We start from the raw sequence: 27,516 nt of genomic DNA on the forward strand, positions 1-27,516 counted from the left end.
GCCATAGGATGAAACATTGTACATCGGAGACTCCATCAACAAGGAAAACATTAGGTGGTCGAACTGATTCACCTCAGCAAGTTAGACGCCAAAGCACCCGGAGGAGACCCACCCCCCCCCGTCGCGCTGATCGTAGATTCTATGGACATAGGCGGGACTTGCGGTTCAGAGCAGCCCATTGTGGGAAGAGGGGGGAAAACTTCCCGTAATATGTTAAAAAAGGCAGTAAAGTTCGGACCTGTTCTAAAAGCCGTTCTTTATTTAAGATCATTGTATTATTTGTCATGATATTCATTGACTGTTCACGGTACACTGTATGAGAGCGGTGTTCCAGACTGCTCCCCCGCCCTGTGTCCAGGGTCCTGGGGTCGGGCCTGGCGCTCGACCCTCGGCCTCGATGGCGGCTGTTCGGCTGCCGCGTGTCGCCTTCCTCAGGGGCATCGCCGCCGTCTACCTGTGTGCCTTCACCTCACTCTATGTCCAGATCCCAGGTAACCGCCCGGCCGTTGAAAGGCTCCGGTGGGGCGGTGGTGTCAGCATTAACGGAGCCACTGCAAGGGGCTGGAGTGACGGCGGCTGATGTGGCAGCGGGGGGAGGGTGGTGTGGCAGTGCTGGGGGGGGGCGAGGTTGGTGTGGCAGTGCTGGGGGGGTGGAGGTGTTGTGGCAGTGCCGGGGGGGGATGTTGTGACAGCGCCGGGGGCAGAGGGTGTTGTGGCAGTGCCCAGGGGGTGGGGGTGTTGTGGCAGTGCCCGGGGGGTGGTGTGGCGGTGCCCGGGGGGGGTGTGGCAGTGCCCAGGGGGTGGGGGTTTGTGGCAGTGCAGGGGGTGTGACAGCGCCGGGGGGGGGGGCGGTGTGAGAGCGCCGGGGGGGCGGTGTGACAGCGGTACTGCACGCGGCTGGTGTGGTGGGGGGATAGTACGGGAGGGGCCAAAGAATTGACGGTGCAAGCGGCTTTTGGGAAGAGAGGTAATTCAAGGGGCTGGTGGGACAAGAGGATGGTGCAGAGCCCTCCCGCGACAGCAGGGAGGTGCAGGGGGCTGACGCAACAGCGGGGTCGTGCGAGGGGTCGGCGTGAAAGAGAGATAAAGGAAGGATTTGAAGGAGAGCGGGATTGTGCAAGAGTTGTTGTGGCTGCATTGTAATGGACGTGGTTGATGTGACAGTTTTTTAGAACAATAGTTGGTTTGACATTGGTTTGGTGCAAGAGACTGGTGTGACAGCAAGGTGATACGAGGGCTTGTGTGAGAGCACGACGGTGCAATGGACACCTGTGCAGGAGAATGCAGAAGATTGGTGTATCTGCTGGATAGAGCAAGGGGCTGTTGTGACAAAGGAATAAAAATTGGTCGTTGGACAGTGGGATTATGCCAGGGCTGTTGTGACAGCAGGATTGTGCAAAGGCTGATGTAGCTGCATGATAATGGAAGTGGTTGTTGCTAGAACAGCAGGCCAGGAGAAGAGCTGGTGTGATAGTGGTTTAATACCAGAGGGTTCTATGACAGCGAGATGATGCAAGGGTTGGAGTAACTGCAGGGTAATGCAATGGACATGTGCAGAGTAGTGCAAAGGATTGATGTACCTCCTGGATAATGCAAGGGGCTGGTATGCCAATGGGATAATATTGGAGGTCGGCATGACAGCAGTATAGAATAGTGGGCTAGTGTGACGTGGGAAAATGCAAGAGCCAGTTTGACACTGGGAATAAGCATGGTGCTAATATGTCATTGGAACGTGGAACACAGGCTCAAGGACAGCTTCTTTTCTGCTGTTCTAAGACGAACGGTTCCCTGGTATGATAAGATGAACTCTTGACCTCACAATCTACCTTGTTATGACCATGCACCTTATTGTCTACCTGTACTGCACTCTTTAACTGTAACACTTTATTTTGCATTCTGTTATTATTTTACCTTGTACTACCTCAATGCACTGTTGTCATGAATTGATCTGTATGAACAGTATGCAAGACAGGTTTTTCACTGTACTTCAGTACAGGTGACAATAATAAACCAATTTACCAAATTTACATTGCAAAGGGCTGGTGTGACCGAGGGATAGTATAAGTAATGATTTTGGGAGCTGGTTAAGCTGTGGGATATTGCAAAGGGCTCAAATGACAATAGAAGTTCAAATCATGCTATGAGGAGAAGAGTGCGAGTAGTTTTTGTGATGTGGAATAGAGGAAAGGGCCAATGTGACAGCAGGAGAGAGCAAGATGTGTTTAACTGCTGCACGTTGTAAAGGGCTGAGGTAACAGTAGGATAATGGAAGGGATTTGTGTGGCTGTGGAATTGTGCCAGGGTGTGCTGTGACAGCAGGTTAGAATAAGCTCAGGTGTGATGTTGGTGCATTGCAAGGAGCTGGTATGGCCACAGGAAAATGCAAGAGCTAGTATGACAGTAGGATAATATTAGGGCTGATCTAACTACAGGATAGTGCAACTGATTGTTGTGACAGTGGTTGGGGGAAGGGGTTTGTGCAACAGGAGAGAGTGCAAGGGCCGGTTTAATTTGACAAGGAGCTATGTGACAACAGGAAATTAGAAAGGCCAGGGGTGACAGAGATTGTGGAAGGGGTGGTATGACAGTGGGCTTGTACAGGGGACAGTGGGCTTGTACGGGGGACAGTGCAGGTGGTTATAGTCTCATCAGAATGTTGTAAGAGGTTGGTTTGGCATTAGGGTATTGCAAATTACTGATGAGAGTGGGATCATGTAAGTAGCTCTTGTGCCAGCACGATAGTACAAGCAGCCAGTCTGTACCAGCAGGATAGTGCAAGTGACATTTGTGATATGAGAACAGTGAAGTGGCTGGTGTGACAAGGATTGTGCAAGAGCTGGTCCACAGCAACTGGGATAGAGCAGTAGGAGCTATAGCACAGTAGTGTAGCAGTTAGCATAACACTATTACAGCGCCAGCAACCCGAGTTCAATTCCGGCCACTGTCTATAAGGAGTTTGTACGTTCTCCCCGTGTCTGTGTGGGTTTCCTCCGGGTGCTCCAGTTTCCGCCCACATTCCAAAGATGTATGTGTTAGGAAGTTGTGGGCATGCTGTGTTGGCGCCAGAAGCATGGCGACACTTGTGGGCTGCCCCCAGAACACTCTACGCAAAAGATGTATTTCACTGTGTGTTTCGATGTACATTTGACTAATAATGATATATGTTTTGTTGGGTAGTTCAAGGTGTGACATGGGATAATGCAAGAGACTGGCATGGGGCCATCGTGAAGAAGGAAAGTGTATACAGTTGTGTGACAGCATCAGAGTGTGAGGGGCTGGCCTGACAGTGGCATAATAAAAGGGGTCTGTGCCACAGGAGGACTAAGCATTGGATTTGTGTGATTAAAATAATGCAGGGCAGTTGTGTAAATGTGGAATTGTGTAAAACTGCTATGACTGAAATTGTATAAGTAGTTGGTGTGAATGTGGAATCAGGTAAGGAGCCTGCGCTATGGGCTAGTGATTTAACATGCTTGGTTTTGTTCTGGTTGCATGGCTTGCAAGGAATAGTATGATTATGGGATAATTCAAGGGAGTAGTGCATGTTAGTTTGAAATGCAATAATTATATATGAGTTCTGGAATATTGGGTGGGTGGGGGGGCAAAGCTGCAACCTTGTGCTGGTATAGTACAAGAGTTCATATCTTGGCTTAGCAGCTCTGTAATGTTGTAACTAGTAAGATCCCAGCTGCTTTATTGGTGAATAAATCATTGAAATCTGCAGGGCAGATAGTTTTTTTGGAATAAAAAGATCCTTTGGGTTCTTGTGCTTTACATAGAGGCAGAAAGTTCCCCCTCCCCCTCAAGCTACTGAACTTAGTTAGGGAGGCAGGTGAATGTCAAGACACAAAAGGCATCTAGGGATATGGGGAAGGAGTGGGAATATGGTATTGAAATAGAAGATCAGCCATGATTGTGTTGAAGCTTGAAAGGCCAACTAGCATACTTCTACTCCTGTTTTCCAATGTTTTATGTTTCTATATCTCTTCCCCTTACTTGTGTCACCTTCACTATTCGTCAAAACCTGTCTTCCTGATCCAACTCCTCCTTCTTCTCTCCTTCCCTTTATTACCCCCACCTCTCTCAATGTATTAATATTTCCTATAATTCAACATTGCCATCCACAGAACTTATATTGCTACCTATCTTTGAGGCCTCATTAAAATTGGATAATTGGCTTTTCCTCTTCTAACAGGACTCTATGGAAGGGAGGGAATTCTGCCAGCCCGCAAGATGCTGAGATTCACTGGAAAGACACTGCTGGATCAACTAAAGGACTCCCCAACATTGCTGTGGTTGTGTCCTTCTCTTGGACTGGACACTGAGCAGGGCATGGAGCTCATCTGCCTGCTGGGCATCATCCTGTCATTCACTGCACTATTGGCTGAACCTCTCCGTGACAGTTTTGTCTTTGCCTGCCTCTGGTTCCTGTACCTGTCTGTGTACCAGGTCTGTGTGTGTGTACGTGGGTGTATGTGCACTTATTCTGTCTGTGGGCACACACATCACCTGTGTGTGTTAGGCTTCTGGAATGGAAAATCATTAACCAGTTACACCTCTATGTCAGGGTCACTGGATATTTGTCAAGTGTAGGGGTAAGTTGTCATTGGCATACAGAATTTCAGCCTTGGAACCAATGAGAAAGTGCTAAATAGACTGGTAGGGATGCAATTCAACTGGAAAGCAGTCAAACTGGGAACAGGGGTATTGTGCCCAATTCCCCTTTTGTTGGATTCACAGTACTGACAACTAATGAAAGATATATTTGGCTCTATATACTCCTAATTGCAAAGACAATGCACAGGCACTCACACCTTGCACACTGTAATGTCCATCAAGATGTGATGTGATCAATCTGGTCCAGAACTGGATTCCTTTTTTTTTTCTGAGTCCCAGACTCGGAGTCTCTCCTTGCGAGTATTGGCCCTAGATTCCCCCTGCAGTTCCAGGTCCAATGCTGTTCCAGGATTTGGTAAGGAGTTAAATCCTGTTTCTGAGAACCATCTCCCTCCTATACCTTCTGTTTTCAGGTTAGGCATTACCATGTGGATAGTCCATTTCAGGTCTGACCCATTTTCATCCTGTTGTACTGGACTATTGGCTCCACAGTATCATCTCTACTTTTCACTTCACCAATTGTACAGCATCCTGGTTATTTATATTAAGCCAATCAAATGAACATGGAATTGTTTGCTTCTGAGAGTTCATTGAAGGACTTCATTCCTTACATAGGTTTCATAAACAACTCTCAGCACTTAAGTATTTCCCTGTCTTAAACTTGGACTTTAATTATCTCTTTTTACCACAGTAACACTCAGTTGAGACCTGGTATGGCATGGGAGATGTCTTAAAGAGGACCCATTGTCTCTTATTTTCACTACAATTTGATGGCCATTTTAGATCTCTGAGACCTTAGGTCTTGGTAAAGTGAGCTAACTTCCAATTTATGGCTGCTGCTTAGTGAAGATCAAAGAATGTTACATTAGGGTATTGTCCTTTGTCTCATACCAGACTAGCTCATCCTGTGATTATTTTTATTTCACAGACTCTTAATTGCCATTGATGGCTTCTCAAAACAATTCTTGATTCAGAATCCTGTGATCAATTGATCAATCCTGGTGACTCATTCCTTTGTTATCAATCTCCTTGGTTGTATTTTCTTAATGTTCCCAGAAAGCTACACAGGCATTAGCATCTCTGCATGTGGAAATCTGCAACGCTCCATTTCTTTTATTCTGTGGTAGTGCTTTAAATCTTTGCCGACCACAGGGGGACTCTTCTTCAAGGTCAGGATGATCTTCAGATGTTTGTGATTCATTTTTATTTTATTTCCTCAGGTTGGACAAGTTTTCCTGTATTTCCAGTGGTAAGTCCAGCTTTCTTCATTCATGTCATCCACATCCTGTATGATAGCTTTTTGAGGCACTTGTTGAGGCACAGTGTGTGAGGAATGAATTGAGGGGCTGCATGCAAGTGATGTTTGATGAAGTAGTGTGCCAGAGGTGCACAGTTGAGCAGCGTACAGAGGCTGCAGTCAGATGGTGCCATCAAGCAGTGTGCAAATATTTAGTGAAGGAATGTGCGAGGAAGATGAAGTGGAGCATTGTGCAAAGGATGCATAGTGAAAGAGTGTGTGGTAAGCAGCATTTAAGTGGTGCAGAGTGAAGCTGTGTGCAAGATGTGTGTCATGAAAAGTCTGCAAGGAGTGAATCGTGAGCAATGTGAGAGGAGTGTGAGTAGTGATCACTGTTGTAGGGTGAGTAACAGTATCTGATGGACTGCAGGGACAGTTTGCTGCTGGAGACTGGATTCCTAGCAATTCTGGTGGCTCCACTATATCTGCGGAAATGGCGGACAGCCCCTTCGCAGCATTATGATAACGTCACCTTCTGGCTGGTGCGCTGGCTTTTCTTCAGACTCATGTTTGCATCAGGTGTGGTGAAACTGACCAGTCGATGTCCAACCTGGTGGGGGCTGACGGGTGAGTAACTAGATGAATCACAAGCATTCTTCCTTGTTTACAGCTATATATACCCCATGTCATTCCACACATGTGCAATGTAGCATTCTCCCACCCTCAGTTATAACATGGCCTTTGTTTAAATACTCTGAGGGGAGTACAGTTTAATATCTGTACCCACAATATGTATTAATCAGATCTGCATTAGGGTTTTGGAACTTCAGGAAAAAGTTCCAATGAATATCAGCATTAAAGCGACATCCTTGTTACGGGGAGGGGTGTCGCTCCTAGGAAACGATCTTTATAATGATTTTATATCTTTATAACTAAGAAATGTGAGTTGAAAAAGAATTGTTTATTTACTTTTTTCACATAAATTCTGCAAGAGCAAATTTTTTATTCCATATTTTAAATTTTTGGGTAGTGATTTGTGAATCCTATAAGGGCAAATTTCAGTTACCCAACAGCTGTAATGTAGGTGTTGTCTGTATTACATATCAGATTTGCTTCAATGATAATATACTCTTCAGTAATGAATAGTGGCCCAGAACACATTCCCAAACGACAATAGCCGTTGGTTTTAGTTGTTCTTTGGTCCTTTCATTGAAACCTGAACTTTGTAGGGGTCTTTATATTGGGTGCAGCTAAGAAGCAGCACAGACTATCTGACGTAAGGTAATGGAAGTGATTGCAAGATGTTTGGACCTTCTTGAGTTTAGATTCTGCATGCACAAGGAAGATTTAAATCTTAAAATTTCAGCCTATCTGGTGTTGGGCTATGTTCCTATCATTCAATCCTGTTTTTTTTGTTTGTTTCACTTACACTGCCTTAATAGCAATGAACTTCTGATCATAGAGCTTGTAAGATCCATTGACATGAGTGCTGGTAATTGTGAATTTAGGATTGTGTCAAGTACAAACAGTAAACTTGTTTATCTGATCTCCTTGCAGCTCTAACCTACCACTATGAGACCCAGTGCATCCCTACTGCTGTTGCCTGGTTTGCACATCAGCTGCCAGTTTGGTTTCACAAACTCAGCGTGGTTATCACTTACGTGCTGGAGATACCGGTCCCTCTGCTCTTCTTTGCTCCAACCCGTCGCCTGAGGCTTTTCGCATTTTATGGTCAGGTAGGCCCAACATTTGCAAATAATAGCTTACCAGCTACTCTTGACAGGGAATACAAAACGAGAGAGCTTGTTGTAAACTGAATTGAATCCACAGCCCTTCTAACAATTACCTCTTGGTACAAGGAAGATCTAAGTTTACTACTTAAGATTCCTCCCATAGTTGATACTTGGACCCCACTCAGCAGGGGTTGGGTAAAACTGGAAGCTCCAAGCCTGTCCTCTTGGAAAGCTGTGGGAAGCGTGTCATTCACCTAGTCCTTGAGAAGGAAGGACAAATTGCAGAGGAAGAGCAGGGAGTTTTTGTTAGAATCCTACCCCAAGGGTGGCAACATTTCTGCTCTGGACTACCCTGCAGTCAAGTATACCAATGCATGAATCATGTATCTTGATGTTTTTACTCACTCCTGCCATCATTTCCTCCAGCATACCATAAACTAGCATGGAGCAAATGGGTAGAACTGTAGGTCTTTGGCATTTGGACAGAAAACATAGACACAATATCCATCTATCCCTGGTCTCCTGCACTATCATTTGCTTTCTTTGTGTGTGTGTCCTTGTCTCATTGTATTTCACTCTTTAGCTTTCTCTCTTTTTCTCCCTCTTGTTTTCTTTCTTTTAAAGTAATTGTCTCTGTATCTGCAGATTCTGCTCCAGGTGTTAATTATTATCACTGGTAACTACAACTTTTTCAACATGCTCACGATCATTCTGGGATTCTCACTACTAGATGATCAGCACATTTCCAACTGGTTCGGGTGCAGCAAGGCACAAAACACTGAGAGTGAGTACCATGTGCATAAATGGAAAATCCAAAGAGGGTTTATGGGTTACTGTGCCAAGTGATATAACAGTGACATTGCCAGGTCAGGACCTGTGACATGCAGTTTAGCTGGGGTTGAGTACTTGTGAGTTGGAGTCAGGTACATGTTAACAGTGGTTTAGCCATGTTTGGATATACATGACCAAGGATTTAGCTGGGGCCATTTACCTATGATCAGGGGTTTAACCAGGGTAGAATACCTGTGAGCAGCTGTTTAGCTGGATAGAATGTTTGTGACTGGGGATTTAGCTGGGTTTAAGACTGTTTAGCCAGAATGCATGACTGATGACTTAGCCAGGGCTGAGCACATGTAGTGATTGATTAAGCCATGATCAGTGATTTAGCCAGGAATGAATACATCTGGTGATTTAGCAGGGGTCAGGTTCCCGTGACTGGTGACTTGGCTGTTATTGGGTACATTTGGCCAGGGTCAGGAAACTGTAGCCAGGTGTTTAGCCAGGGTTTAATACTGTTACCAGTGATTTCACCAGACCTGGGCAACCTAAGTGAAGCATCCATAACTAGTGATTTAACCAAGTTCTGTTACCCATGACTGCTGATTTACTTGGTTGCATACCTATGAGCAGTGACTTAGCTAATTCAGTAATATAGCAAGGATCGGGTACCTGTAACCGGATGTGCTACTTGTCATCAGTGACTTAGCCCAAGCTAGGTATCTGTGAGCAGTGACTTAGCTGGTGTGAGAAGCCCATGACTGTTGATTTAACCAGACTCTGGTATCTATGGTTGGTGATTTAGCCAAGGCCAGGTGTGCATCTAGGGTAGAGTACCCAATGTGTGACCTAGCTATATGAGTGGGGAGAGGAGATTGGGAGACTGGAGGTTTGATTTGACTGTGTAAGCTTGACTTGTGTTCATTGTTATTTTTCCATAGGGCCAGGGTTTTTACAAAGGCTACAAGGCCTGGCTGTTACTCTTTTTGAGCTGGCAGTTGTTGGAGCGCTTGTTTATGGAACTGTTCATTACTTCGGGCTGGGAGTGAACTGGGAGAAATGGTCAATTGAATCAAAAATAGGTATGAGAATCATCAGCTTGAGATCCCTTTCTTGCACAAGACTATTACACAATTATCCTGACTCAAGGCTAACTAGCAACTTCAACACACCTCTTCTGATATCGTTCGTTAACAATTAAAATACAGTGCTACTAAATGTTGCTTACCTTTGTCTCATCTGGAATGATTCCTGGAATGAGGGGTTTTAGTTACATGGACAGTCTAGAGAAGCTGTTTTATTGCCTTGAAACGGTGGAGGTGAGGGGGGGAATCTGATAAAGGTATTTAAAATCATGAAGGGTCTAGACAGAATAGTATTTGAGAGAATATCTACTCATTAGCAGAAGGGTCAAGAAACAAAATACATGGAATGAAAGTGATTAGCAAAATAATTGAAAGTGAGGCAAGGAAAGACTCCTTAACACACAAATGATTTGAGTCGTGAGTCCACTGCCAGGAGAGCAGTGGAGGCGATTGTGACACTGGGAGCTGGCTAAGTATTCAAAAGAATTTGTATGTCTGAAGAGAGATGGGACTGGATGGATTGCTCTTGCATGGAACTGGTACAGACATAATGTGCCAAAGAGCCTTCTTGCATGCTCTAACTTTTTTAATATTTGTAAAATATTCATGTAGGGGCTGATTCAATAGCAATATTCTAAAGGCAGTTGGATAAATACTTGAAGGTGAAAACAGAAGAATGATTTAATTAGCTAATTCCAAGAGCTGTCACAGGCCAAATGGTTTCATTCTACTTTGTAAGATTCTATGAATTAAACTGTTCACAGTTTACAACATCCACTGACACCATCTAACGCTTCCCGGTATAGTATGTGTTATGTACAGAGTAAAACTCTCTTAACACTTCCCCATCAAAAAAACTCACAGGCCAAGTATAGCACAGGATTAAATACAGAGTTAAGTTCCCTCGACGTGGTTCCGTCAAGTATTTCTATGGCAGTTACATCATCAGTTAGATACAGAGTAAAACTCCTTTTTATACTACCATAGAACATTCAGAAGGTGAGTACAGATTTCTTTATTCTAAATTACTTTCCTCTTTTTTTCGTATGTTTTACAGACTTTACTTACCATGAATTTATACATTGCCTGAAGATTGTCACTCCAATAACCATCTGGATTGGGGTACTTTCCCTCAGCTGGGAAATACTCACATCACTGCTCAAGTAAGTTTCAGAGTACTTGTACAGAATCTTAATGAGCTCCACCTCCTACCTGATCACTATGAGGTTTACTTTTATTCACTTGTGAAATGTGGATATTACTAAGAAGATGAATATTTATTGTTTATCCCTGGTTTTCTTTGAGAAGGTGATGGTGGGCTGCCATCTTGAACCTTTGAAGTTCATGTGGTGAAGGTATACCAACAGGGCTGTTGAATAGGGAGTTCCTTGAGCCTTGAATGAAGGGAAAATGGTATATTTCCAAATCAATATATTATGTAGCTTGGCTGGGATCTTAAAATTGGTGGCAATAGTACCTTGTGTTTTTGGGAAGTTCTATGTTTGGGAGCTAAAGTCCTGGAAAGTTCAACAGTAGATTTCTTTGATGTTACACATTGCAACTACGATGTACTGGTGGTGGGGGAAGTATGTTCAGTGTTGATGACTGGGTGCCTATCAAGTGGTTGCTTTCCCCTAGATCTTCTTGAGTGTTTGTGGCCTGCAGTCATCAAACCAAATTTTGGTGTACTCTTGCCATATATTTTGACTTAGAGTGAGAAAGTGTTGGGGCCCCTTACCTTTTCAGCAGTGAGTAGTCTCCAGTATTTATTGATACTACATGGGTGAATCAAATTAGCTGAAAACTGGTTCCTGTAATGGTGAGCACTTCAGGAAGTGGGCAAGATACATCATCCACTCGGCATGTCTTGCTGCAAGTGGTTGCAAGTATTTCAGACTTATCTTTGGCTCAGATTGGGATGGTGGCCCAGTGTTTAAGTTACAGGATGAAAAACACTATGATGCTGGAGGAACTCAACAGGCCAGGCAGCATCCGTGAAGAAAAGCAGGGTCCTGACCTGAACCGTTGATCGCCTGCTTTTCTCCACAGATGCTGCCTGGCCTGCTGAGTTCCTGCAGCATCATAGTGTTTTTCATCTAGATGTTCCAGTATCTGCAGTCCTTTGCTTCTCTGTTTAAGTTACTGGATTAGTATTCAGAGATCTGATCTGCTGATCCAAAGATATAAGTTCAAATCTAAATTATTAATTTAAATTCAAGTAATTAACTAAATCAGAGAGTAAAAAGGTAGCACCAGTAATGATTCCCATGAACCTACCTGATTGTCATTAAAAACTTATCCGGTTCAGTAATATTCTTAAGGGAGGGAAATCTGCTGTTCTTACCCAGTCCAGTCTATATGTGACTCCAGGTCGTTGATTTTACTTTCTGAAATGGCTCGCAAGATACTTGGTTCGAGATGCTTAGGGACTGACAATATATGATGCTTGGTCAGCTTTTCCACATGTTATGAATAAGTTAGAAAAAAACCCACTTACTAGGCTGCACCATCATTGACCATAGAGATAGCCTTGGAACTTTCTCTGCTTGTCAGTAGATTAATTGTCCACCACTAGTTATGACTGGATGCGGCAAGATTTCAGAACATTGATTTGATTAGTTGGGTGTGCGAGGGCCTAACTTTGCTTAATACATGCTCCCTTTACTGTGAATGTAGAGTCCTATGTTATAGCTTGAGCAGTTTGTACCTCATTTCTGGGGCTGCTCCTAATCTATCCTTCTGCATTTCTTTATGAACCAGGGTTGATCACCTATCTTAATTGTCCTGACGGAGTGAGGGATATGCCCAGGCCATGCAGCGGAATACAATTCTTCTGCTTCCCATCTTCCCAGGGATGAATTGCTGGGTCTATCCTGAAACCATCCCATTTATCCCAATGGAAAGTAATTGCACTGTGGAAAATAAGGATCATTTTTACCAGTGTAATATATCTGCAGTGGATAGATGGATGAGCACAAGGTCATGCAGGTTTATCCCTCATCCCTCAGGTTCTCCCACTGCAGACCAAGATTACCAACTATATCCTTTAGGAGTTAGCCAAGTCAGTCATTGGTGGCGATGCTACCAAACCAATGTTGTGAAAAATATTGAAATCATTGCCCAGAATATACTCAATACCCTTGCTTCTCCCAATGCTTTTTCCAGGTGGAATCTTCATATGATGTACCCAGCCTCTTCCTTTTTCACAGTTTACGGCATCCCTCATACCTTGGTTTACTTGGTTCCCCCACCCCCTTGGCTAATGGGGTCCCTTTGCGTCTTAGTTATAACATTCTTTTCCTCTCCCTTAGCTCCCTGATGACGAGAGGGTTTCTTGCCAAGCTGTGGGCTACCTCTTTGTGGGTCGTGTTTGCCACTGCTGCTGCTGCTATGTTTTCTGTTAGTCTGGTAAGTGAGGGCTGGCTGGTGGAACTGGGATATTCCTTTGATGATCACAAGTCTCAGTGCTTCGTAAAGCTCAAGTGACCAATGATGGACTGAAGGCATGTCAAGGGCCCAGCCCTTCCAGGACCAACATACTCCTGGGCCCTGGCACCTCTGGACTACAGTGAATGAAAATAATTTTGTTATAAAAAAGCTGCAGCTGCTGAAAATCTGAAATAAAAACAGAAAATGCTGGAAGCACTCAGCAGGTCAGGCACCATCCATGGAGAGATTAGAATTCTGGCAAAGCATCTTTGACCTGAAATGTTAACTTTGTTTTTCTTTCTACAGATTGTTGCCTGACCTGTTCTGACATTTTCTGTTTTTAACCCCTGGACAATGGTGCATTGGGCACAGTCCACACACCAAGGGCCACAATCTCTGAGGGATGGCTGGATCTATCTTGTGTGAGGCATGAATTAGGTTGAGGGAGTGAGGAAAGGGGATTGATTATCAGTGGAGCGAGGAGTCGGTTAATCCAGGTCTAGAGTTCCAAGGGAACAGATAACTTGAAGCCTTTTGATGTGGTTATGGTTAGCACAACCTCCAGAACAAGTGGCAGATTTAGAGAAAGGGAGGAGATGCAGGAAAAAGATTCAGGTTCTTTATTGATTATTGTGAATGTGGAATGAATGCCCAACCAGGCAAAGGGGTGTAGTGGGAATGTTTAATGAGAAGTGGAGGAATAGGTAATAGATTAACTTATAGCTTCATTGTCTATTGATTGTAATCTGACATAATTGAAGCTACAGAATTTACTGCAGGGGTGGCTACGACTTAGCCCTCTGACAGGAGCAATCTACACCTCCTGCTGCCTGCTATGATTCGTCCCCTGCTCACATAGTCTTGCCATTCTCTCCTGCCACTGGCAATCCCTGGGACCACTCTCTTGTGAGATCAGGTGCAGATTGGGTGTATGAATTTGCTGAAATTGAGTGTGAGCTCTGTGGTGGTGTGTGTCACTATGCAGTGTGGTTATAGGTAGCTTTGATGTGATTTTGCTGGGGTTGAGTCCAATGCTGATGGGGGGTGTAAGGTGAGAGTCACTTCATGTCAAGTTTGTTCCTGGTTTTTACTCAGGGCTGTGGTGACTGACAGGCGCAACCCCATTTTGTTGTACTCTAACTTCCTTATTGTTGCCCCAGGTACCGCACTCCTTTATCGATTACGAAACAAGCTCCAGCCTTCGGACTGAGATTTTGCGGCTGTACAATATGGTCGACCGTTACGAGCTGGTCAACTCTTACGGGCTGTTCCGGAGAATGACGGGAGTGGGAGGCCGTCCAGAAGTTATAGTGGAAGGAAGCTATGATGGCCAGCGATGGACGGTAAAATTCCTTCAGAGCAGCTGTGGAAGGTGATGGGGAGCAGAGTTGGTAAATGCAAGCAGGTTGGGGGGGGCGGGGGGCAAATCTGGAATTTGTGACACAGCTAATTCCAAGTCACTCAAGGGTCAAGTCTCTTCTAGCACTTTTCTCCCTCTGAATGGATACTCACCCTGCCATTAAGATACAATACCCAGTCCTTAACCTGTGAGTGCAATATAACAATATAATCCTCTAATCCTTAGCATGTGGATAAGTATAGTCTACCCAATTCTCTCCCTGTCGGTGTGGTACAGTCCCTAATTCCTAAACCTAGCCCAATTGTGGTGCAACCTTCCAATCTTTATCCTGAAAAGGAATGCAACATCTTCAGGCTGTGTGCTCTGGTCCGACTTTTGCGTCTGATTGCCTTTTCCGGGTCTTTTCATTTTCTCAGGAGATTGACTTCATGTACAAGCCGGGGAATCTCAGCTTGTCCCCACCTCTGGTAAGCCCACACCAGCCCAGGCTTGATTGGCAAATGTGGTTTGCTGCTCTTGGAGACCACAGGCAGAGCCCCTGGTTCACCAGCTTTGTCCATCGGCTACTCCAGGGAAAGACTGACGGTGAGTGCAGAGAATCTCATACCCTGTTACACTTCAGCGGCTGCAGGCTTCCTTGCTTGCACTGTGCTGTTCACAGCATCCCTGACTGTTAACCTGTACTAATTTCGGGATCTCTCACTGCTATAATCCCTACCTTACTACACCACTCATTACAGAACACTGGATACAAGGTCTCTCCCTGTTACACTGCATTGGGTACAAAACATTTTATTTACACTGAACTGATTACAGGATTTCTCACTGTTGCACTGCACAAGTTACAAGATCTCTCACTGCAACAATGCACTAGTTACAGGATCTCTCTCTCTCTCTTCTACTGCAGGTCATGGGATGTTTTGCTATTGCTGACATGCATTTCTGTTTTTATTTTCAGTCATACGCCTAGTGCAAGTCGATGAATCCAAGTATGCCTTCAGCAGCAAACCTCCCACTTATATCCGAGCCCAACTCTACAAGTACTGGTATACCAAGTACGGGATTGACAAGTGAGTGGCTAAGAGTACAGCATACTGTCCCAAATGAGAATGGTGTTAAGGGAAGAGTGAATGTGAGGAGAGGGTGATTTGGTGTTTGAGTGAAAGATGTAAAGTGTAATATTCCATTTTGGGAGCCAGAATGGAGGGGTGCATTAGAGATTTGTAGGGATAAACTCACAAGACACAACAGGCAGCTCCTCAGCATTAGGAGCCTAGAAAACCCAAATGCAAGTCTATATTTTATCAGCAGGTAAAGAATCTAAAAGCAAAATGGTAATGAATGAGCAAGTATCAAACCTTACTAAGACCTGTGTTGAATACTCTGCAGAATTTAGCTCTGTAGGATAGGAAGCATTAAATGTAGATTCATAAGAAGCTGCCAGATACAGATTCAAGGACTGAGATGCATAATTGCATCCAGGTGCAGAATGGATTACAGAAGGATGTCAGCAAAGAATTTAAATGGTGAAAGAAAAATGGCAAAGGTGGATTAATACAGATCATTCCAAGTGATTAGCAAGGAGCCATGTGTACAAGCTGTAAATGCTTGATAATGTAGAACACAGGCCCAGAGAAGTTTCTTCAGAAGGGAAATTATAAGACATTGGATTTGTTCCCAGGCTAGGGGTTGAGATAGCAATGTGGTCTACTCTCAGCAGCAGTGATGGGAAGTTTCATTAATAGTGTTATTGAATGTCAACGTGGATGTGTAGTTTGGGTTTTGCCAAAACCACACAACTCAATAATGCATCATAACCTTAATTCAGACATGGAGCAAATAGCTGAATTCTAGAGCACTGACATCAAGGTAGCATTTGATCGAGCGTGGCATTTCTGGTAAAACTGAAGTCAATGGCATCAAGGAGAAAGTGCAATGACTGAGTTCATACCTTAGACAAAGGAAAATAGTGTCTGCAGTTGTTTGAGATCAAACAACCTAGCTTCAGAACATCACTGCAGGAGTTCCTTACGGCTGCATCCTGGGCCCGATCATCTTCAGCTACTTGGAGTCGGAGAATTGTACAGCATGGAAATTGGCTTTTCAGCCCAACTCGTCCACGTCGACCAAGTTGCCTACCTGACCCATTCCCATTTGCCTGTGTTTGGCCCATATCCCTCTAAACCTTTTCTATCCATGTACCTGTCCAAATGTATTTCAAACGTTGTAATTGTATCCGCCTCTGCCACTTCCTCTGGCATCTCGTTCCATATACCCACCACCTCTCTTGAAAAGGTTGCCCCTTTTGTCCCCTTTAAATCTTTCCCCTCATCTTAAATCTATGATGTGTAGTTTTAGATGCCCCTACCCTGGGAAAAACACTGTTACCATTCATCTTATCTATGCCCTTCATGATTTTATCTAACTTGTAAAAGGTAACCCCTCAGCTTCCTATGCTCCAGGGGAAAAAAGCCCCAGCTCATCCAGTCTCTCCTTGTAACTCAAGCCCTCCAGTCCCAGTTACATCCTTGAGAATCTTTTCTGCACCTTTCCAGCTTAATGATACCTTCCTATAGCTGGGTGACCAGAACTGTACACAATACTCCCAAGTGTGGTCTCAGCAACATCTTGTGCAGTTAACCATAGAACAGTACAGCACAATACAGGCCTTTCGGCCCACCATGTTGTGTCGACCTTTAAACCTCACCTAAGACTATCTAACCCCTTCCTCCCACATATCTCCCTATTTTAAATTCCTCCATGTGCTTATCAAACAATCTCTTGAATTTGACCAACGTACCTGCCTCCACCACCACCCCAGGCGGCGCATTCCATACCCCAACCACTCTCTGGGTAAAAAACCTCCCTCTGATATCTCCCTTGAACATCCCACCCATTACTTTAAAGCCATGCCCTCTTGTATTGAGCATTGGTGCCCTGGGAAAGAGGCACTGGCTGTCTACTCTATCTGTTCCTCTTAATATTTTGTATATCTCTATCATGTCTCCTCTCATCCTCCTTCTCTCCAAAGAGTAAAGCCCTAGCTCCCTTAGTCTCTCCTCATAATGCATACTCTCCAAACCAGGCAGCATCCTGGCAAATCTCTTCTGCACCCTTTCCAGCACTTCCATATCCTTCCTATAATGAGGTGACCAGAACTGGACACAGTACAAGTGTGATCTAACCAGAGTTTTGTAAAGCTGCATCATTACTTCGCGGCTCTTGAACTCGATCCCACGACTTAAGAAAGCTAACATCCCGTAAGCTTTCTTAACTACCCTACCCACCTGTGAGGCAACTTTCAGTGATCTGTGGATATGAACCCCCAGATGCCTCTGCTCCTCCACACTACCCAGAATCCTGCTATTAACTTTGTACTCTGCCTTGGAGTTTGTCCTTCCAAAGTGTACCACCTCACACTTCTCTGGATTGAACTCCATCTGTCACTTCTCAGCCCAACTCTGCATCCTATCAATATCCCTCTGCAATCTTCGACAGTCCTCCACACTGTCCACACCCACCGACCTTTGTGTCGTCTGCAAACTTGCAGTTGTATCATGACATCCCAACTTGTGTACTCAGTGCCCTAACCAATGAAGGCAAGTGTGCCAGGCATCTTCTTCACCACCCTGTCTACCTGTGTCACCACTTTCAGGAAACTATGCACTTGTACCCCTGGGTCTCTATGTTCTACAACACTCGCCAGGGCCCTGCCATTTACTTCATCAATGACCTTCCTTCTGTCTATTCATAAGGTCCAAAGTGGTGATATTCAGTGATGATTGCACAATGTTTAATTCATTCACAACACCTCGGTAAATAAAGCAGTCCATGCCTGCATGTAGCAAGACTTAGATAACTCTCAGGCACAGGCTGACACATTGCAAGTAACATTCAAGTCACAAAAGTAGCAGGCAATGACCATTACCAATAAGAGAGGTCTAACTATCTTCCCTTTACATTCAATGGTATTATTATCAACGTCCCACCATCAATGTCCTGGGGCGGGCATGTTGACCAAAAACTGAACTGGACAAGCCTCAAAAATACAGTGGCTACAAGAACCTATCAGAGGCTGGGTATCTTATAACGACAGACTTGTTTCTTGACACCCATGGCCTTTCCACCATCTGCAAGGCACAAGCTGGGAACATGATGGAATATTTTCAACTTGTCTAGGTGAGTGCAGCTCCAATAATTCTCAAGAAGCGCAACGCTCCAGCGACCCAGGTTCAATCCTGACCTCTGGTGTTGTCTGTGTGGAGATTGCATGATCTCCCTCTTGCCTCTTGAGTTTCTTCTGGGTGCTCTGGTTTCCTCCCCATATTCCCAAAGGTGTGCAGGTTAGTCGGTGAACTAGTTACTGTAAATTGCCCCTAACATGTAGGTGACTGGTAGAATGTAGGGGGGAGTCAATGGGAATGTGGGGAGAATAAAATGAGATAAGTGTAAGAATAGCATTACTGGGTGGTTGATGGTCGGCATGGGCTTGGTGGGCCGAAGAGCCTGTTTCTGTGTTGTATCATTCTACGACCATCAAGCAGGATGTACTTGATCAGCAGCCTATCAACAATCCAAACATTCATTGATGCACAATGGCTGCTGTATGTAACATCTACAAAATGCACTGTTTTTTTCCACCTGGGCTACTCTGACAGACGCTCCCAAATTCATGACCTGTACGAGCAAAAGGGACAAGTCAGCAGGTACACAGGAACACCACTACCTACAGATTCCACTCCAAGTCATCCAGCATCCTGAGTTGGAAATGTATCACCATTCCTTCATCGCAACAGGGACTAAACCCTGGAACTCTCTACCCAAAAACTTTGTTGGGGAACCTGCAGCAAACGATTGCAGCTCTTCAATACTTTTTCGAGTGTATTTAGCAATAATTATTTGCCTTTTCAGCAGCACTTACATCCTAAAAATAGAACTATATATAAAAAAATAAGATTGGATAGATGGAAGAGGGCAGGTGAATATCTTTGATCTCACTAGATCAGATAGTTGGATTGAATAGGCTAGTTTTATGGTGTAATTTCTATTGATCTTATTCTCATGAACACGTGTCTCTATTTTCCTTATTTTTCCCTCTTAATGTTTTCCCCTTCCCTCTTTTTCCACCCTTCCTGCTTTTTACAATCCCATCTTTCTATGCCTTCCCTCATCCTACTCCTCTCTATCCTTTTCCTCTTCCTCTTTTCCCCACCTCCCACCCCCACCCTCCCCTTCCCCACATTGCAGCTCACTCAAAGACTGGTGGACTCGGCAACATGTGGGAGAATTTTTCCCCTCTGTCACTTTAGGAGACCCCAACTTGGAATCGCTGCTACATGAATTTGGCTTCAAGGTGAGAACTACATTGAAGGCTGTAGCTAACCTACACTCTCCCACCAAATACTCCCACGGAGGTATGGCATGGATTGAGCACAGACTAAAGCTCCCCCTACATTGTCCCATTAGACATGCCCAGAGAAAGTCTAACATGGTTTACAGAGTAGAGTTCATCTACACTCTCCCAAGGCAGATAAAACAAGCATTTGGTGCAGATTGAAGTTCATTCAGTACCTGTATTCAGAACCACCCCTAATAGTGCCCTCTCCTGCTATCTCTACCCCATGCCGTACCTGCCCGTGCTTGCTTCCAGTTACTAACCATTATTTGTTTTACAGGACAAAGCATCTCCAAAACGGATAGTGAAGGATCTTTTGCCATCCATCCTGCAAATGACTCGTAAGCAAGTGGAGCCCTATTCTGGGGAGTGGGTGATCAGGGGTCTGTTCATTGCCGTGGTGCTCATCTCCTGGCTCAAAGCCCTGACAAACCGCAAAGCCAAGGGGAGCCGATTGAAGCCAACTGTGGGGAGAGCAGAAGGGAAAGATGCGAATGCTGGTGAGAAGGCTGATTATGATGGGAGGAGGAAGGAATTCCGACAGACAGAGAGCAGAATGCGGCCTCCCATTGATGAACACTTACCGGTCAATGTTCGCAAAAGAAAATAATTTACACAATCTTTACTGATTTATATTTTTCTATTATGCATCTCTCCCTTGCAGTTCTCCAGCTCTTCAATTGGACAGGAGGGAGATCCTCTTGTCAGACTGCATCGCACACTTGCTGTGTGATAGATGTCACATCTGGTCTACAGAGCCATTTATCTGGGGCTACCTCTAGGAGGCAGAAGCATTTTAGTTATTTAAAAAATGTTCATTAAATCTCAGAGCCTCCTATACTCCCCGGGGGATGGTGTTCAGTATCTTGAGGTTCTCATCGAAGCTATGTTTTCCTTCCCTGGAATCATCCTCGCAAATTTTTCTACATCCTGGCTTAATGTCCTTGCTTTAATGGAGATTGAAAATGGCAAATGACTTATAATTGTGGGCACTGCTTTATATAACTATATTACCTCTTTATCACCATTTATAAACATTAAGTGGTGTATTTAATGGACAGGCTTAGCCTGTTGATAGTGGATGTCACTAATGCTGTCTGCAGATTCTTATGGGCACAATTGTATTGGAATTAGATTGCCTAATAATCACTTTAACAATCAGCAGCAATCAGATAACGAATGATGATTCTGTTAATCTGAGATGATTCAGTCATTATGTAAGGGGTCTAATGAACACTATCTTTTTTAACATTACCTCCAATGATCTGCGGTTACAAACAAACTTTCTTCTGAGCAGAATCACATTGAATGCCAGGTTTTGTTTTATGATGTCCAAGGTGAGCTTCACCTTGCGGAATCGGGATCTGGGGTGGGACCTTTGAAAAGAGGCGAGTCTCTGTGCCTGAGTTTGTGATTTCACCTTGCAAGAGTCTAAACGAGGCACATTTGTAAATTGTTACCTGCTGATTGGCTTATCAATGGTAGCAAATAAAAGTAAGGCAAGTATAAGTGGAGTGGCCATTTTGGGAGGGGTCATTGTGTGAGTGGGCACTGTTAGGGTGGGGAGCTGAGGCTTTGATGAGAAGAGGCGAAGGTAAGTGTCTGGTAAGTTTCTTTCTTTCTTTGATTTGATTTGGTGTTCCCTTCAGTGCAGAGTAGTGAGAATGGCTCCAGGGTCAGTGGTGTGTTCAGCTTGTGAGATGTGGGAGTTCTGGGAGACAGCCAGTCTCCCTGATAACTACATCTGCACAAGGTGCATCCAGCTACAGCCCCTTACAGACCCTGTTAGGGAACTGGAGCTGCAGCTGGATGACCTTTGGCTCCTCCAGGATACCAAGGAGTACATAGACAAGAGCCACAGGGAGGCAGTCACTCCGAAGCCTCAGGAGGCAGGTAGCTGGGTGACCGTCAGGAGAAGGATGGAGAATAGGCAGGTAGTGCAGAGTACCCCTGTGGCCGTTACCCTCAATAACAGGTATACTGCTTTGGATACTGTTTGGGAGGGGTTGGGGGGACCTACCAGGGGAAAGCCACAGCGACCAGCCTCTGGCACTGAGCCTGGTCATGTGGTGCAGAAGGGATGGGGGGAGAAGAGGAGAGCAGTAGTAATAGGGGATTCCATAGTAAGGGGGGCAGACAGATTCTGTGGACGTGAAAGGGACTCTTGGATGTTATGTTGCCTCCCTGGTGCCAGGGTCAGGGACGACTCTGATTGGGTCCACAGCATTCTGAAGGGGGAAGGTGAACAGCCAGAGGTCATGGTACATATTGGTACCAATGACATAGGTAGGAAAAGAGATGAGGTCCTGAAGAGGTAGAAAGCTGAAAAGCAGGACCTCAAGGGTAGTAATCTCTGGATTGCTGCCTGTGCCATGTGCCAGTGAGAGTAAGAATAAATTGATTTGGCTGATGAATGCGTTGCTGAGGAGTTGGTGCAGAGGGCAGGGGTTCATATTTGTTGATCATTGGGATCTCTTCTGGGGAAGGTATGACCTGTACAAAAGGGACAGGTTACACCTGAACTAGAGGGGGACCAATATTCTTGCGGGCAGGTTTGCTAGAACTGTTGGGGAGGGTATAAACTAGTTTGGCAGAGCATGGGAACCAGAGTGATAGGTCAGAGCTTGGTTCATTTAGTGTACAAGTGCATGCAGAGTATAGAAAGACTGAGGAAGGAGAGGCAGTTGAAAGAGCAAAATTGCAGTCAGTTGGATGGGCTGAAGTGTGTCTACCTTAAAGCGAGAAGTATCAGGAACAAGGCTGATGAACTTAGAGCGTGGGTAAGTAAATGGAACTATGACATGGTGGCCATTGCAGATACTTGGCTGTCACAAGGGCAGGAATGGCTGCTGGATATTCCGGGGTTTACATGTTTCAGAAGGGACAGGGACGGAGGTAAAGAAGGTGGGGCAGTGGCTTTGCTGATCCAGGGACAGTGTCACAGCTGTAGAAAGGGAGGATGTCCTGGAGGAATCGTCCACTGAGTCAGTGTGGGTGGAAGTGAGAAACAGGAAGGGAGCGATCATTCTATTGGGAGTATTCTACAGACCTCCCAATAGCAGCAGAGAAACTGAGGAGCAGATCGGGAGGCAGATTTTTGGAGAGGTGCAAAAATAAAAAGGTGGTTGTTGTGGGTGATTTCAACTTCCCTAATATTGATTGGCACCTTCTTAGTGTAAAGGGGATAGATGGGATGGAGTTTGTTCGGTGTGTACAGGAAGGATTCCTGACACAGTATGTGGACAGGCTGACTAGAGGAGAGGCTGTACTGGACCTGGTACTAGGCGATGAGTTTGATCAGATTTCAGATCTCTCGGTGGGAGAGCAGTTTGGAGACAGTAGCCATAACTCCTTGACTTTTCCCATCGCCTTGGAGTGGGAGAGGAGCCGACAATGTGGGAAAGAATTTAATTGGGGGAGGGGGAATTATGCTGGTATTAGGCAGGAACTTGGGATAGTAAATTGAGAACAGACGTTCTTGGGGAAGTGCACAGCAGAAATGTGGAGGTTTGAGGAATACTTTATATGGGGCTCTGGATGGGTTTGTCCCATTGAGGCAGGGTAAGGATAGTAGAGTGAAGGAACCGTGGTTGACGAGATGTAGAATATATCGTCAAGAGGAAGAAAGAAGCTTGCCTGAGGTTTATAAAGCATGGATCAGACAGGGCTCTTGAGAGCTACAAGGTAGCCAGGAGGGAGCTTGAGAATGGACTTAGGAGAGCTATAAGGGGGCATGAGAAGTCCTTGGCAAATAGGATCAAGGAAAACCCCAAGGCGTTCCACATCTATGTGAAGAATAGGAGACTGATGACTAGAGTGAGGGTAGGACTGATCAGGGCTAAAAGAGGAAACGTGCCTGGAGTCAGAAGAGGTAGGGGAGGTCCTCAATGAATACTTTGCTTCAGTATTCACCAGAGAGAGAGAGACCTTGATGTTTGTGAGGATGGCGTACGACAGACTGATATGCTAGGGCACGTCAATGTGAGAAAAGAGGATGTGCTGGAACTATTGACAAACATTAGGATAGATAAATCTCTAGGGCCAGATGGCATATATCCAACGTTATTATGGGAAGCTAGGGAAGAGATGGCTGTGCCTTTGGCGATGATCTTTGCATCCTCACTGGCCACAGAAGTAGTGCCAGATGATTGGAGAGTGGAAAATGTCCCTTTGTTTAAGAAAGGGAGTAGGGATAACCCTGGGAATAACAGACCAGTGAGTCTTACTTCAGTGGTGGGCAAATTACTGGAGAAGATTCTTAGAGACAGGACTTATGGGCATTTTGAGAAGCATAGGCTGATTTGGGACAGTCAGCATGGCCTTGAGGGACAGGTCGTACCTCATGAGCCTGATTGAATTCTTTGACGATGTGACAAAGCACATTGATGAAGCTAGAGCAGTGGATGTGGTGTACATAGATTTTAGTAAAGCGTTTGATAAGGTTCCTCATGGAAGGCTTATTCAGAAAATCAGGAGGCATAGGATCCAGGGAAAGTTGGCTGTGTGGATTCAGAATTGGCTCGCCCATAGAAGACAGAAGGTGGTGGTAGATGGAGCATATTCTGCCTGGAGGTCGATGCCAGTGGTGTTCCGCAGGGATCTGTTCTGGCACCCCTGTTCTTCGTGATTTTTATTAATGACTTTGATGAGGATGTGGAAGGGTGGGTTAGTAAGTTTGCTGGTGACACAAAGGTTGGTGGTGTCGTGGATAGTGTAGAAGGATGCTGTAGATTACAACAGGACATTGATAAGATGCAGAGCTGGGCTGAGAAGTTGCTGCTGGAGTTCAACCCGGATAAGTGTGAAGTGATACAATTTGGGAGATCAAATTTGAAGGCAGAGTACAAGATTAATGGCAGGACTCTTAGCAGTGTGGAGAAACAGAGGGGTCCTTGAGTCCAAGTACATAGATCCCTCAAGGTTGCTGTGCAGGTCGATAGGGTTGTTAAGAGGGTGTATGGAGTGTTGGCCTTCGTTAGTCGGGTTATTGAGTTCAAGAGCCATGAGGTGATGTTGCTGCTCTATAGAACTCTGGTCAGACCACACTTGGAGTATTATGTTCAGTTCTGGTCGCCTCATTATAGGAAGGATGTGGAAGCTTTAGAGAAGGTGCAGAGGAGATTTACCAGGATGTTGCCTGGATTGGAGAGCATGTCATACGAGGATAGGTTGAGTGAGCTGGGGCTTTTCTCTTTGGAGACGAGGAGGATGAGAGGTGACTTGATAGAGGTGTACAAGATGATGAGAGGCATTGATCGAGTGGACAGCCAGAGACTTTTTCCCAGGGCGACAATGGCTAACACAAGGGGACATAATTTTAAGGTGATTGGAGGAAGGTATAAGGGGGATGTCGGGGTAAGTTTTTTACACAGTGGTGGGTGCGTGGAACGCACTGCCTGCAGAGGTTGTGGGGGCAGATACATTAGGGACATTTAAGAGACTCAGATAAACACATGAATGATAGGAAAATAGGGGGCTATGTGGAAGGGAAGGGATAGATGGATCTTAGAGCAGGATAAAATGTCAGGACAACATTGTGGACTGAAGGTCCTGTACTGTGCTGTAGTGTTCTATGTTCTAAGGCATGACTGTGCCAAGCCCCTTTTTAATCAGTGTGAATTGGTGAGTAGCCAATGTCTGCTTTAGTATGAAACTTAACTCTTATGTCCAGTGTCCATTGGTCCTGATTCAGTCCTGCACATGGTGCTGCGTTGTCACTTTTAATGCATCAGGAAATCCAACCCACCCCTTCACGTCCCAGTCTCAGATTCTGGCTCCAATTTGATTGGACTTGTAAATTTTTCAGTCCTCATTCTACTTGTGCTTCATTCTACTTATGGTCACTGAGTCAACTTGGTGCAGTTTTCAGTGTTGTTCCTCAGTGAGAGATCATGCGCTGTGCTCCAAATCCATATTTTGTCTGTAAACTGTTTGAGAGGACTTTTTAAAATTGTCACTCCTGCAATAAAACTTCCCTACTGTAAATATTCTAGAACTCTGGATCTTATGAATTTTTTCCTAAATGCAGTAGTGTGCATGAGGTTCTGCAGTAATTTTTGGATACTTGAAATACCAGTATGTGTCAAACATCAGAAACTCCAGTTAATGCATGAGAAAAGAGCCAGAGAAATGTTTTTTTTTGTTCATTCATAGAACATGATCATTGTTGACATGGAATTTATTGTCCAACCTTGTTTGATCTTAAGTGGTAGTAACCCACACATTGAGTCACTGAAGTTGATCCAGCAAAAAAAAACACTAGAAGGCAGCTCTTATCTTTAGACCCAGTGATAACTATGGATCTGCAATATATTTCCAAGCATAGATGAGGTGTGATATGGACGGAAACATGAAATTCCTATGTACCTACGGCCTTCATTCTTGTATTTGGTAGAAGTTGTGGGTTCAGGGTGTGTTGTCAAAGATGCTTTGGTGTGTTGCTTACTATCTTGTAGAAGATGCACATTGTTACCACAGTGCACTGGTGGTGGAGGAAGTGAATGGTCAAGGTGATGGTTCAGGTGTTGTTCGAGTTTGTACTAGGTGTTGTTGGAGATTCAGGATGTACATTTCAATTTTAAACCGTATTTCATTGCATACTTTCTGATCTCCTTCACCGTGAGCAGACAAAAATCAGACGTGCACCATACTGATGCCACACCTTCTTCATCAGGCACTGCCTACAAGGAAATCTTGTCATTGGTACTCTTAAGTGCTGAATAAGCAGATGCATTTCCTTGCAACCTTCAGGAGGTAACTGAATGTTGCAGCAACTTGCATCTTCCAGTGGGGACTGAAGGAATGGCACTTTACCGTTTTTCTGCCATAATCTTTTATGGCATAACAGTTTATGAAACCAACTGTTGCTTAAGTAGCAACAAGACTAAGGCTGAAGAGGATTCCATTAAGAGGCAGTTGCTGTTTTACAAACTTGGTCTCCCCAGAAATCCTTGCTGTCAACCCATCTCATCTCTTCAAAAAGCAAAAAACGAGGTGCTGAAAATCCAAAATAAAAACACCAGGATGGCTTGAGGGCCCTTCTCTCAAACTGGTCTCCTACCACCATCAGCTCCTTTGCCTGGTTGAACTTGTTCTCACTTTAAACAACTCATTTAACTGCATCCACTTCCTCAAAATCTAAGGTGTAGCCACGGGAATTCATTTGCTTGTGTCCCTGTGGGACACATGGAACAGTCTTTGTTTCAGTACTTCTCCAGCTCCCTCCCATTGATGACCGTATTGTCCTGCATACTGAGCTTCCAGTGCACTCTGATTCTGACCTCTGTCTTTCGCCTCTTCCAATAAAACCCAACATCATTAGCCAATATCATTTACTCTATTTTTTTCACTCCACAGATACTGTCTGACCTGGTGAGTTTTTCTAGCACTGTTTTTATTTCAGATTTCTAGCAGCTGCAGTGTTTTGCTCTACAGTATTTTATAGCTCTGTTTCCAGTACTTTTTTTCTGTTTCTTATCATCTTCTATTTGCATTTTCTGTAGACATCATCTGCGATTAACAAAACTTCACCATCCATTTTAAGCTGACACCACCGTTACTTCTGTCATTTAGATTCCTATGATGTCCACCCTATCACAGACATTCCCTTCAAGATCTCCATCCCTCCCACCTCTTTGATTTGTAACTTTTCTCAGTGCTGTTGAAAAGCCATCGATCTGAAATGTTAAGTTGCTCTCCACACTAGTAGTTACCTGACTTTCCATCAATTCTTCATTTTATTTCCTGTCATCACATACTTTGGATGAATGTTTCCCTTGAACCACCACAGTAACAGTGGTGCCTTTGAACAAACAGTTGTCTGTCCTATATATTTAGTATTGGAGTATTTCTGTAAAATATAATCGGTTGCATTTCCTCAAGGT

General features: G+C 44.6%; 1 protein-coding gene across 1 annotated transcript; it reads left to right on the plus strand.

Moving 5' to 3' along the window:
* Positions 1-199: 199 nt before the first annotated feature.
* lmf2a (lipase maturation factor 2a) lies at positions 200-27,473 on the plus strand. Its single transcript, XM_052033401.1, has 14 exons — positions 200-491; positions 4,196-4,449; positions 5,838-5,866; positions 6,285-6,481; positions 7,412-7,590; positions 8,233-8,371; positions 9,306-9,446; positions 10,507-10,612; positions 12,761-12,857; positions 14,039-14,221; positions 14,655-14,823; positions 15,197-15,308; positions 19,486-19,591; positions 19,914-27,473. Exons 1-14 carry the CDS (start codon positions 317-319, stop codon positions 20,241-20,243), a joined length of 2,217 nt encoding a protein of 738 aa, XP_051889361.1. The 5' UTR covers positions 200-316; the 3' UTR covers positions 20,244-27,473.
* Positions 27,474-27,516: the final 43 nt, after the last annotated feature.

This window comes from Pristis pectinata, chromosome 19, assembly GCF_009764475.1.
Source record: "Pristis pectinata isolate sPriPec2 chromosome 19, sPriPec2.1.pri, whole genome shotgun sequence".
NCBI classification, from domain to species: Eukaryota; Metazoa; Chordata; class Chondrichthyes; order Rhinopristiformes; family Pristidae; genus Pristis; species Pristis pectinata.